The sequence below is a fragment of the Kogia breviceps genome, chromosome 14 (assembly GCF_026419965.1).
Source record: "Kogia breviceps isolate mKogBre1 chromosome 14, mKogBre1 haplotype 1, whole genome shotgun sequence".
Classification (NCBI taxonomy): domain Eukaryota; kingdom Metazoa; phylum Chordata; class Mammalia; order Artiodactyla; family Physeteridae; genus Kogia; species Kogia breviceps.
The window spans coordinates 3,291,073-3,304,761 of NC_081323.1; the positions used below are offsets into that span (position 1 = coordinate 3,291,073).

Genomic DNA, 13,689 nt, shown 5'->3' on the forward strand with positions numbered 1-13,689 from the left:
ACACTGAAATTATTTTTCAATAAATCTTATTAAATATTTTTATAAAATAAACTTAGTCACTATTCTAGTGTTTGCTTGCCATCTAACTGTAAATATGTCATGTTCATGCGGTTGTCTAGATTTACATATATACAAATTAAAGAATAATAGCAATTGCTTAGAACTACAGAATGTTTCTCAGTCACCATGTGCAATTGTTGCAAATGCTGTGCACTTGGTTGCTAGTACTTCCAGAGCCACAAGTTGGAATACAAAGAGAAGCAAGAAAATGGACGTTTGGCACTATTAGGAAGCAGTTTTTCATTATGCAAGAATCAACTGTAGTTTTGCTCTGCCAGAGGAAGGATTTGACAGTTAACTAATGTCTTTTCTCTTACCTGAACACTTAGGTTGCTCAAATTTTACCTCCTTTCTGAAGCAGAGACTACAACGTCAGTATCAGCACAACCTGCAATCTTCTCTGCATTGTTTCAGCCTACCCTCCCCCCCACCCACCCCGCCCTGAGTCCCTTAAACATTATTATTATGGAAGATTTCTAACATACAAAATAAACAGAATAGTGTAATTAACTGCAGTCCCCTTCTTTTAAAGGCATAGGCAAAGGAAATGTTTCTCTAGGGCTTGAAGGGTGTGAGTTATGCCAGTGAACGTGTTCACGGTTATAGGACCTGCTGGGGCAATACTGAGTACTGGATTCAGAGTGAATATAGAGTCCTTAATGAAATTATGTATGTGTGTGTGAGAGAGAGAAGGTGACAATGATGTACAAAAAGTTCATATCTATTACTTTTTATGCTTTGTACTTTTTATGTTTTAAAGTTTTTCACATTGCAGAGTCATAGAGATATCCTCCTGTGTTTCCTTCTAATGGTTTTTAAACATTTTCATTTTACATTAGGTAGTTAATTCATCTAGTTTGCTTTGTGAATGGGGAAAATAAGGGGCTTGATGTTATATTTTTATATGGTGAGTCAGTTTTCCCAGTGCCAGTTTGCGCATTTGGGAGCATTTACTGACTAATTTACATTTACTATTTGCAAAACCTTCTTACTCATATATGAAGTTCCAATATATACTTGGGTATGCATTTGGATTCTCTTTTGGTTATTGATCCATTTGTCTATTTCCTTTTTTTAAATACTGTTTTTAGTAATTGCAACTTTGTAATACATTTTAATAACAAATAGGATGATTCCATTTATTTTTAAATAGTAGTTTTGTTGGTTATAGAACTCTAGCTTGCAGTTTTTTCTTTCAGAACTTTCTAGCTTCTTTTCTCATAGTGTTCTTGTCTGGCTTTGGTATCAGCATAAGCCTGGCTAATAAAATGAGTTTGGAAGTGTTCCTTTCTCTTCTATTTTTTGGAAGAGTTTGAGGATTGGTGTTAGTAGTTCTTTAAATGTTTGGTAGAATTCACTGGCGAAACCATCTGGTCCCGGACCTGTCTTGTTGGGAAGTTTTTGATTACTGTTTCAATCTCCTTACTAATAATTGGTCTGTTCAGATTTTGTTTCTTCATGATTCAGTCTTGATAGGTTGTATGCTTCTCCTAGGTTCCATTTCTTCTAGGTTGCCCAATTTGTGGTCAGAAAAGATGCTTGATATGATTTCAGTCTTCTTAAATTTATTAAGACTTGTTTTGTGGCCTAACATATCATCTATCCTGGAGAATATTATATGCGTGCTTGACAAGCATGTGTGTTCAGCTGTTCTATGAAAAGTTCTCTATAAGTCTGTTAGGTCCATCTGTCCAATGTGTAGTTTAAGTCCAATTTTAGAGCACTTTCAAAAAGTTATTATTCTAAGTCTTTTGGCTTTCATAGTTTCTATTGGTCATCTACTAGTCTTATTGATGCTACTTAAAAGTAACCTGTCTTTTTTACTCTCTGACAGCAGTTTGAGTTTTGATTTTGATTTTGATCTTGATTTTCAGCAGTTTTCTTTGGTGCATCAGGGTTTGGGTGTTTTTTTCCCCCTGCTGGGGTTCATGGGGTTTTTTGAGTCTATTGTTTGATGTATTTTATTGGTTTTGGGAACTTCTCAGTCATCATTTCTTAGATAATGCTTCTGTCACATTCACTATCTCCTCTCCTGGGATTATAGTTACACATACATAGGGCTTTATAACTTATCCTCTGTGTTCTTTTTTTTTTAACATCTTTATTGGAGTATAATTGCTGTATTATGGTGTGTTAGTTTCTGCTTCATAACAAAGTGAATCACTTATACATATACATATGTCCTGATATGTCTTCCCTCCTGCATCTCCCTCCCTCCCAGCCTCCCCATCCTACCTCTCCAGGTGGCCACAAAGCACCGAGCTGATCTCCCTGTGCTACACAGCTGCTTCCCACTAGCTATCCATTTTCATTTGGTAGTGTATATATGTCCATGCCACTCTCTTACCCGGTCCCAGCTTACCCCTCCCCCTCACCATATCCCCATCCACCCTCTAGTAGGGCTGCATCTTTATTCCTGTCTTGCCCCCAGGCTCCTCTGACCTTTTTTTAAAAAATTCCATACATATGTGTTCTCATACGGTATTTGTTTTTCTCTTTCTGACTTACTTCACTCTGTATGACAGTCTGTAGGTCCATCCACCTCACTACAAATAACTCAGTTTCATTCCTTTTGATGGATGAGTAATATTCTATTGTGTATATGTGCCACATCTTCTTTATCCATTCATCTGCTGATGGACACTTAGGTTGCTTCCATGTCCTGGTTATTGCAAATAGAGCTGCAATGAACATTTTGGTACACGACTCTTTTTGAATTATGGTTTTCTCAGGGTATATGTCCAGTAGTGGGATTGCTGGGTTGTATGGTAGTTCTGTTTTTAGTTTTTTAAAGAACCTTCATAGTGTTCTCCATAGTGGCTGTATCCATTTACATTCACACCAACAGTGCAAGAGGGTTCCCTTTTCTCCACACCCTCTCCAGCATTTATTGTTTTTTTTTTTATTCAAACAAAGTCACAAAAATTATAATCATCCTCATCAGTTCACTCAGTCCCATATTCCAGCATTTATTGTTTGTACATTTCTTGATGATGACCATTCTGACCGTTGTGAGATGATATCTCATTGTAGTTTTGATTTGCATTTCTCTAATGATTAATGATATTGAGCATTCTTTCATGTGTTTATTGGCAATCTGTATATCTTCTTTGGAGAAATGTCTATTTAGGTCTTCTGCCCATTTTTGGATTGGGTTGTTCTTTTGATTTTGAGCTGCATGAGTTGGTATGTTTGAGAGAATAATCCTTTGTCAGTTACTTCGTTTGCAAATATTTTCTCCCATTCTGAGGGTTGTCTTTTCGTCTTGTTTATGGTTTCCTTTGCTGTGCAAAAGCTTTTAAGTTTCATGAGGTCCCATTTGTTTATTTTTGTTTTTATTTCCATTTCCCTAGAAGGTGGGTCAAAAAGGATATTGCTGTGATGTATGTCATAGAGCGTTCTGCCTGTGTTTTCCTCTAAGAGTTTGATAGTGCCTGGCCTTACATTTAGGTCTTTAATCCATTTTGAGTTTATTTTTGTGTGCGGTGTTAGGGAGTGTTCTAATTTCATTCTTTTACATGGAGCTGTCCAGTTTTCCCAGCACCACTTACTGAAGAGGCTGTCTTCTCTCCACTGTATATTCTTGCCTCCTTTATCAAAGATAAGGTGACCCTATGTGCGTGGGTTTATCTCTGGGCTTTCTATCCTGTCCCACTGATCTGTATTTGTTTTTGTGCCAGTACCATACTGTCTCGATTACTGTAGCTTTGTAGGATAGTCTGAAGTCTGGGAGCCTGATTCCTCCAGCTCCATTTTTCGTTCTCAAGATTGCTTTGGCTATTCGGGGTCTTTTGTGTTTCCATACAAATTGTGAAATTTTCTGTTCTAGTTCTGTGAAACATGCCAGTGGTAGTTTGATAGGGATTGCACTGAATCTGTAGATTGCTCTGGGTAGTAGAGTCATTTTCACAAGGTTGATACCTCCAATCCAATCCAATCCAATCCAAGAGATGGTATATCTCTCCATCTATTTGTATCATCTTTAATTTCTTTCATCAGTGTCTTATAATTTTTTGCATACAGGACTTTTGTCTCCTTAGGTAGGTTTATTCCTAGATATTTTATTCTTTTTGTTGCAATGGTAAATGGGAGCGTTCTCTTAATTTCACTTTCAGATTTTCATCATTAGTGTATCAGAATGCAAGAGATTTCTGTGCATTAATTTTGTATCCTGCTACTTTACCAAATTCATTGATTAGCTTTAGTAGTTTTCTGGTAACATCTTCAGGATTCTCTATGTATAGTATCATGTCATCTGCAAACAGTGGCAGCTTTACTACTTCTCTTCCGATTTGGATTCCTTTTATTTCTTTTTCTTCTCTGATTGCTGTGCCTAAAACTTCCAAAACTACGTTGAATAATAGTGGTGAGAGTGGGCAACCTTGTCTTCTTCCTGATCTTAGTGGAAATGGTTTCAGTTTTTCACCATTGAGGACGATGTTGGCTGTGGGTTTGTCATATATGGCCTTTATTATGTTGAGGAAAGTTCCCTCTATGCCTACTTTCTGGAGGGTTTTATTATTATAAATGGGTGTTGAATTTTGTCGGCAGCTTTCTCTGCATCCATTGAGATGATCATATGGTTTTTATTCTTCAGTTTGTTAATACGGTGTATCACGTTGATAGATTTGCCTATATTGAAGAATCCTTGCATTTCTGGGATAAACCTCACTTGATCATGGTGTATGATCCTTTTAATGTGCTGTTGGATTCTGTTTGCTAGTATTTTGTTGAGGATTTTTGCATCTGTGTTCATCAGTGATATGGGCCTATAATTTTCTTTCTTTGTGACATCTTTGTCTGGTTTTGGTATCAGAGTGATGGTGGCCTCGTAGAATGAGTTTGGGGGTGTTCCTCCCTCTGTTATATTTTGGAAGAGTTTGAGAAGGATAGGTGTTAGCTCTTCGCTAAATGTTTGATAGAATTTGCCTGTGAAGCCATCTGGTCCTGAGCTTTTGTTTGTTGGAAGATTTTTAATCACAGTCTCAATTTCAGTGCTTATGATTGATCTGTTCATATTTTCTATTTCTTCCTGGTTTGGTCTCAGAACGTTGTGCATTTCTAAGTATTTGTCCATTTCTTCCAGGTAGTCCATTTTTCTGGCATAGAGTTGCTTGTAGTAATCTCTCGTGATCCTTTGTATTTCTGCAGTGTCAGTTGTTACTTCTCCGTTTTCATTTCTGATTCTATTGATTTGAGTCTTCTCCCTTTTTTTCTTGACAAGTCTGGCTAATTGTTTATCAATTTTGTTTATCCAACTTTCAGTTTTATTGATCTTTGCTATCATTTCCTTCATTTCTTTTTCATTTATTTCTGATCTGATCTTTATGATTTCTTTCCTTCTGCTAACTTCGGGGGGTTTTTTTTGTTCTTCTTTCTCTAACTGCTTTAGTTGTAAGGTTAAGTTGTTTATTCGAGATGTTTCTTGTTTCTTAAGGTAGGATTCTATTGCTAGAAACTTCCCTCTTAGAACTGCTTTTGCTGCATCCCATAGGTTTTGGGTCATTGTGTTTTCATTGTCATTTGTTTCTAGGTATTTTGTGATTTCCTCTTTTATTTCTTCAGTGATCCCTTGGTTATTAAGTAGTGTGTTGTTTACCCTCCATATGTTTGCATTTCTTACAGATTTTTTTCCTGTAATTGATATCTAGTCTCATAGCGTTGTGGTCGGAAAAGATACTTGATACGATTTCAATTTTCTTAAATTTACCAAGGCTTGATTTGTGACCCAAGATATGATATATCCTGGAGAATGTTCTATGAGCACTTGTTTTTGGATGGAATGTTCTATAAATATCAATTAAATCCATCTTGTTTAATGTATCATTTAAAGCTTGTGTTTCCTTATTTATTCTCACTTTGGATGATCTGTCCATTGGTGAAAGTGGGGTGTTGAAGTCCCCTACTATGATTGTGTTACTGTCGATTTCCCCTTTTATGGCTATTAGTAATTGCCTTATGTATTGAGGTGCTCCTATGTTGGGTGCATAAATAGTTACAACTGTTATATCTTCTTCTTGGATCGACCCCTTGATCATTATGTAGTGTCCTTTTTTGTCTCTTGTAATAGTCTTTATTTTAAAGTCGATTTTGTCTGATATGAGAATTGCTACTCCAGCTTTCTTTTGGCTTCCATTTGCATGGAATATCTTTTTCCATCCCCTCGGTTTCAGTCTGTATGTGTCCCTAGGCCTGAAGTGGGTTTCTTGTAGACAGCATATATATGGGTCTTGTTTTTGTATCCTTTCAGCCAATCTATGTCTTTTGGTTGGAGTATTTAATCCATTTACAATTAAGGTAATTATTGATATGTATGTTCCTGTTACCATTTTCTTAATTGTTTTGGGTTTATTTTTGTAGGTCTTTTCCTTCTCTTGTGTTTCCTGCGTAGAGAAGTTCCTTTAGCATTTGTTGTAAAGCTGGTTTGGTGGTGTTGAATTCTCTTAGCTTTTGCTTGTCTTTAACGGTTTTAATTTCTCCGTCAAATCTGAATGAGATCCTTGCTGGGTAGAGTAATCTTGGTGGTAGGTTTTTCTCCTTCATCACTTTTAAATATGTCCTGCCACTCCCTTCTGGCTTGCAGAGTTTCTGCTGAAAGATCAGCTGTTAACCTTATGAGGATTCCCTTTTGTGTTATTTGTTTTCCCCTTGCTGCTTTTAATATTTGTCTTTGTATTTAATTTTTGATAGTTTGATTAATATGTGTCATGGCATGTTTCTCCTTGGATTTATCCTGTATGGGACTCTCTGCACTTCCTGGACTCAATTAACTATTTCCTTTCCCGTATTCGGGAAGTTTTCAACTATAATCTCTTCAAATATTTTCTCAGTCCCTTTCTTTTTCTCTGCCTCTCATGGGACCCCTATAATTCAAATGTTGGTGAGTTTAATGTTGTCCGAGAGGTCTCTGAGAGTGTCCTCAATTCTTTTCATTCTTTTTTCTTTCTTCTGCTCTGCAGTAGTTATTTCCACTATTTTATCTTCCAGGTCACTTAATCCTTCTGCCTAAGTTATTCTGCTATTGATCCCTTCTAGAGAAGTTTTAGTTTCATTTATTGTGTTGTTCATAACTATTTGTTTGCCCTTTAGTTCTTCTAGGTTCTTGTTAAACGTTTCTTGTATTTTCTCCATTCTATTTCCAAGATTTTGGATCATCTTTACTCTCATTATTCTGAATTCTTTTTCAGGTAGACCACCTATTTCCTCTTCATTTGTTAGGTCTGGTGGGTTTTTATCCTGCTCTTCTCATCTGCTGTGTGTTTCTCTGTCTTCTTAATTTGATTAAGTTACTGTGTTTGGGGTCTCCTTTTCACAGGCTGCAGGTTCGTAGTTTCCATTGTTTTTGGTGTCTGTCCCCAGTGGTTAAGGTTGTTTCAGTGGATTGTATAGGCTTCCTGGTGGAAGCGACTAGTGCCTGTGTTCTGGTGGATGAGGCTGGATCTTGTCTTTCTAGTGGGCAGGTCCACATCTGGTGGTGTGTTTTGGGGTGTCTGTGGCCTTATTATGATTTTAGGCAGCCTCTCTGCTAATGGGTGGGGTTGTGTTCCTGTCTTGCTAGTTGTTTGGCATAGGGTGTCCTGCACTGTAGCTTGCTGGTCGTTGAGTGAAGCTGGGTGTTGGTGTTGAGATGGAGATCTCTGGGAGATTTTCGCTGTTTGATATTACGTGGAGCTGGGAAGTCTCTTATGGACCAGTGTCCTGAACTTGGCTCTCCCACCTCAGAGGCACAGCCCTGACGCCTGGCTGGAGCATCAAGAGCCTTTCATTCACACGGCTCAGAATAAAAGGGAGAAAAAAAAAAGAGAGAAATAAAATAAAATAAAATAAAGTTATTAAACTAAAAAATAATTATTAAGAAAATTTTTTAAGTAATTAAAATAAACAAAACAGACAGAACCCTAGGACAAATGGTTTAAGCAAAGCTATACGGACAAAATCACACACAGAAGCATACACATACACACTCACAAAAAGAGAAAAATATATATATATCGTTGCTCCCAAAGTCCCCCTCCTCAATTTGGGATGATTCGTTGTCTGTTGAGTTATTCCATAGCTGCAGAGTACATCAAGTTGATTGTGGAGATTTAATCTGCTGCTCCTGAGGCTGCTGGGAGACATTTCCCTTTCTCTTCTTTGCACAGCTCCCGGGGTTCAGCTTTGGATTCAGCCCCGCCTCTGCATGTATGTCGCCTGAGGGCATCTGTTCTTCTGTGTTCAGGCTGCCAACCCCAGTCGTCTCCCTGGAATCAGACCAAAGCCCGAGCCTTAGCTCCCAGTCCCCGCCTGCCCTGGTGGGTGAGCAGACAAGCTTTTTGGTCTGGCAAGTGCTTGTCGGCACCGTTCCTCTGTGCGGGAATCTCTCCGCTTTGCCCTCTGCAGCCTGCTCGGAATCAACCCCACCACCACCTCCGCCACCCACCAGTCTCCGCCCACGAAGGGGCTTCCTAGTGTGTGGAAACCTTTCCTCCTTCACAGCTCCCTCTCATTGGTGCAGGTCCCTTCCCTATTCTTTTGTCTCTGTTTTTTTTTGTTTTTTTTTTTCCCCCTACCCAGGTACGTGGGGAGTTTCTTGCCTTTTGGGAGGTCTGAGGTCTTCTGCCAGTGTTCAGTAGGTGTTCTATAGGAGTTGTTCCACATGTAGATGTATTTCTGATGTATTTGTGGGGAGGAAGGTGATCTCTGCATCTTACTCTTCCGCCATCTTGAAGCCTCTCCATCTTCTGTGTTCTTTTTTTTTTTTTTTGGTGGTACGCGGGCCTCTCACTGCTGTGGCCTCTCCCATTGCGGAGCGCAGGCTCACGGGCCCAGCCGCTCCGCGGCATGTGGGATCCTCCCGGACCGGGGCACGAACCCGCGCCCCCTGCATCGGCAGGCAGACTCTCAACCACTGCGCCACCAGGGAAGCCCCATCTTCTGTGTTCTTGATCTGACTTCTGATACTCCCCCATATTTTTGTCTCTGCTTCATTCCAGATACTATCTTCTGATACCACTTCCATTTCTCTTTTACTTCATTTGTGTCTAATCTGCTATTAAAACCATCCATTTTATTCTTTCTTAATAATCTTGTTATTGACTATTTTTGTTTTTAGGATTATTTGGTGGTCTTTCAGATTTTCTGTGGCCTTCCTTACTGCCCACCCCAGTTTCCAGTTCTCTGCAACAATTCTCAGTCTTGTATTATAATCATTATGTATACAATACTCAGTTATTTTGAAGTATTTGTCTAATAAATACCATTTGGGGGTCCTGTGGGTCTCTTTCTTTTGGCTAGTTCTGTTTCTCACCTTTTAATTAATTCATCCAAGTCTATGAATTGTACTTTAAGTGCTGATTTGGTTGTATCGTATAGGACTTTATATGTTCACATTTTCTTAGTCACTTAAATATTTTGTCATTTCTATCTTTCTGTATCCCATGGCCTATTCACATGTATGTGTTTAAATTTCCAAATATATAGGAAGTTTGAAGCTATCTTGTAGCTGATTTCTAAATTTATTTCATTGTGAGAACAGAGAATCTATTATGTTTATTCTTTTGCATGCATTTGTGTTTTGTTTTTGCTGTGGTGACTTAAGATTTTCTCTTTTATTCTTACTCAGAAATGTCCTCACAGTATGTCTAGATGTACTTTTTCTTATTTATCCTGGAATTCCATGGACTTTTTCAGCTTGTGTATGTTTATATTTATTTGGGAAAGTTCTTGGCTATTATTCAGCTGTTGCCATCCCACTGCTCTTTTTTATTTAAAATTTTTTTCTGACTTTCTCATTGAATAAATAGTGGAAATGTGTGCATCTCTTCTTCATATCTCAGCTTTTTATTCTATACATTTTGTTCCTTTGTGATCCTGTGATATCCTCAACTTTGTCTTTTTATTCCAAGGAATGTTCCCACCTGAAGCTTTCAGGCCTATGGTGTAGTGGCAGTGGTGGATGCTCAGGGTTCTCTAGCCTGCCTTGTTCCTCTTATGGTTCCTCATTAATCCCCCTGTTGGTTGCTGACCTTCAGTACTTATTTCTTACCTCCATAATTGAGTTAATACAGGCTAAATTTCTATCTTCTGTAATGGCCTGGAAGAAAGAGAGAAAGATTGAAGCCAAGCAGAAAATAGGTACACTCCTTGTTGGGAATTGGGAAAGCAAACCGGTGGGTCCATGCATTCCCAGTATTTCCCAGGCAAAATGATAAAACAACTACCAACTGTTTAGAGATCTTGGAATCATTGCTGGTATACTGGAATACCCAGCTAGCCACAGACCTAGAGTCACCCATTTAATAGTTAAGCTAGAGCAGACAAACATGACCAGATGGGGTAAAACCACAGCTAAGTCGTGGATAGATTTGGATGGAGCAGCTGGACTCTAGCTGCTTAATTGAAGAGGCTGGCCTTGGTGATTTCATGTCCCTCACAATAACCCAAACCCACATTTTACTGATCCCAAGTTTTGGACCCCACCTATCTGCATTTTAGTATGAATTTACTTTTAAAAAGGTTAAATAAGTATAAATTACAAATAAAACTGAAGTTTCCCGTTGCCAAATAGCTGATTATGGTTCTGTGCAGCTCTCTACTCTTTCTCCCCAATAAGCTGACAGATAGTGTCCTGAGTGGTGTAGGTGAATGTCACTCTACACACACACACACACACACACACACAGAGGTACATGCATGCACACAAATATGTGTATACTTATGTGCACCTAGAGGTATAATCATAAATAATACAAAGTTTCTTTTTGCATGTAAGTGGCATTATGCTGTATTTATCATCTGGCAACATGTTTTTTAATCACTAAAACTGTTTGGCTGCAAATATCTAAAATTCTGGTTCATTTTATCTAATTGTTATGTTCACAAAATTGATTAGCATATGCCACATTTTATTTATTCATTCCTTGCCCTCCCTCCCATTCCTAGCTCCCATCTAGGTACTTTTGAATTTTCTCACTCAGAACGATGCTGCAGAAGTATCTTTATACTTGGCTCCCTATGTATGTGGAATCAGTGTTTCTCTGGATCATATTTTTTCCCCCTGGAGTTAATCTTTGGAAATGCAGGATATTTTTTGGCTCCTCCCTTTTGTATGCCTCTTATGTATGTCCTCATTGGTACTTAAATATCTCTACTGGCATGTCTGCAAGAAAGTAGACTGACTGGTGCCTCTTGTTGCCTTCAAGATACACAATCCTGTATTCCTCCTGGATTAAGTCATTAATTTCCCCGCTATGTTGGATTTCCTGAGGTTCTATTACAAAGCTCTTCATAGTACAGATTATTTTTAAATTGTTCTAGTTATGATGTCTAGAAAAGATTGTTTTATTTCTTTTCCTTTATAGGACTAACCTCCAAACCTCCAAATTGAATTTGCAAATGTTAGATGGTTTTGTTAAGATGGTGCTTAATGTAACCCTGCTGTTTCCTGTTTCCATTCTCTTTTGAAGGGAAAAATGTGTTTAGGTTATCTTTTCCTCCTTGCATCGCATATTTGTATATTCTTACATATCCTGTTCTTTGGCAGTATACTTGCATATACTTCCCTTCTTAAATATTGTATTAGTAGCTTAAATTTCATTTAGGCATTAATTCAAGATTATTTTTCTTCTTGTTCCCAAAGTTGGAACAAAGTTGGAATCTCTGATGAGGGAGGTTCACATTTATATTCTTTCAGTGACTAGTTTTGTGACCTTTTGGCAGGACTTTGACATTTATTTAAGTCATTTATAAAAAGGGAAGGCTTGAATAAATGATCTTCAGGCTCTCCTCCAGAAACTTCTTTGGACAGATTCAAATGAGTAATTTCATAAGCAGTGAGGAACTTGAAGAAACAACATTTATTGCCTTTGGTATAAGCAGCAATGCTTATTTATGTGTGTTAAGATTTTTAAACTGTGAACATATAAAATAGATTGTAAGATTCAGAAAGTATATGCTTTCTTTTGTAGGTGTTTGTTTTGTCCACCTGTTTTAAAATTAAGTCAAAATGCCAATAAGACCAGATCTCCAGGTATGTAATCCTAGACCAAAAGGAAGCCTTTTATTTTAATTCCTAAAATCACTTTTTGTTTATTTATAGGTATTAAATGCCATTGTTTTAGGAAAGACAAAGCTTACTTGTTTTTATGAAATGGTCGAGTCAAATAATTGAAATAAAAATGTTATCCTTTTATTTTTTCAATAGATTTGTTTCCAAAAGCTTTATTAAGAATATAAAGTACTAAAGATGATTTGTATATACCCCTTACATAGAAGTGAATCATACATTGATCTAGGATACTTTTATATCAAGACTTAAAATTGTGAGATACTTGCATTTAGGAGAATCATATTAATGTATGAAAATTCCTTATTAATGGTGGTGTACTTTAATAGCAGGGATGGCAGATTTTTTAAAGTTTATAAATATAGAATATAATAAATAATAAATTATATGTGTATGTAAGGCTTAAGTTAGATTGGTTGGTATAGTTTCTAAAAAAGTGCTTTTACCTGTGTATGCAATTTTTTTTTTTAACTATTTAAACTTCATGAAGAAGTTGATAGATATGTTAGGGTTTTATCCATGGTATTAAGTATTAGTTACTATAAAGTTGATTTTTATTTCCTTCATTAACAGGTTTTTGTTGAGTTTAGCATAATAATGACTTTCCAATAAGAAATATTAAGTGGAAAATTAGTAAAATATATTTTTCCTGTATAGAGCTTTTTATCATCAAAAAACTTAATCTCTAATTCTGTTACTCTGAATTTAATAGTGGACAGTTTTTTAAAATAAATGAATTGATATTATATAAGCTATTTTGAGAATTTTCAAATGTGAAAACAATTCTTAAATTACTTGATTTCATAAGGTGACTAATTTGGGTTTTGATTCAATATATTTGCCATTTTCTATATTTCAGCAGTTGGAAAAATGCATTGATGATGCTTTAAGAAAAAATGATTTCAAACCTTTGAAAACACTTTTACAAATTGATATTTGTGAAGATATGAAGATTAAATGCAGCAAACAGTTTTTCCACAAGTTGGATGACCTTATGTGCAGGGTAAATATTCATTTTTGTTGAATGAGTGTTACAGTTATTAGTTACCACTCTACTTTTTAGGAAGAGATACTCCATTGGAAGGAATGAATAAAAAGGCTTTGGCAAGCTCACTTATAACTATCTAAATAAATCCTTGTTTCACCACTTGCTTTTTGTGTGTGTTTGTTTGAGGAGTCCCAAATAACATGTTGGACTGTTGTTTTCTAAATAATATATACAAAAATCTGTGTTTACATAGTGTTACCATTATTAACTGTTATCTAAATGGGAAAAATAGCTTACCTGTTTAAAGTTTAAACAACTTGAACTATTTTTTAAAAGCCTATCAGCATATTCTTCATGTTGTGTGGACAGTGCTTGGTGCTTGCAAAAAATAAAACAAACAAATAAAAATCATTGTAAACCTTGTACTTGATTTGTCATGTATAAAGTATTTTTATACGTGAGAAAAAAGTGATTATTGACAATCTCCACCAGAATTTGACGTTTGTTACGAATCTGGAAGAGTGAGTAAAAATTTCTTGTATCCCTTAGTTAAACACATAGAGCTTTTTAGAATGGAAGGTAACTGATTCATTGC

The 13,689-nt window shown here is 36.7% G+C and overlaps 1 protein-coding gene across 1 annotated transcript in view; it reads left to right on the plus strand.

The window, feature by feature from the left end:
* The first annotated feature begins 12,046 nt into the window (after window positions 1-12,046).
* The window catches only part of SYCP2 (synaptonemal complex protein 2), a 66,330-nt gene continuing 64,687 nt past the window's right edge, over window positions 12,047-13,689 (plus strand). Inside the window, 2 exon segments of the mRNA XM_067011842.1 lie at window positions 12,047-12,070; window positions 12,966-13,109. Coding sequence (XP_066867943.1) covers window positions 12,047-12,070; window positions 12,966-13,109 — 168 coding nt within the window.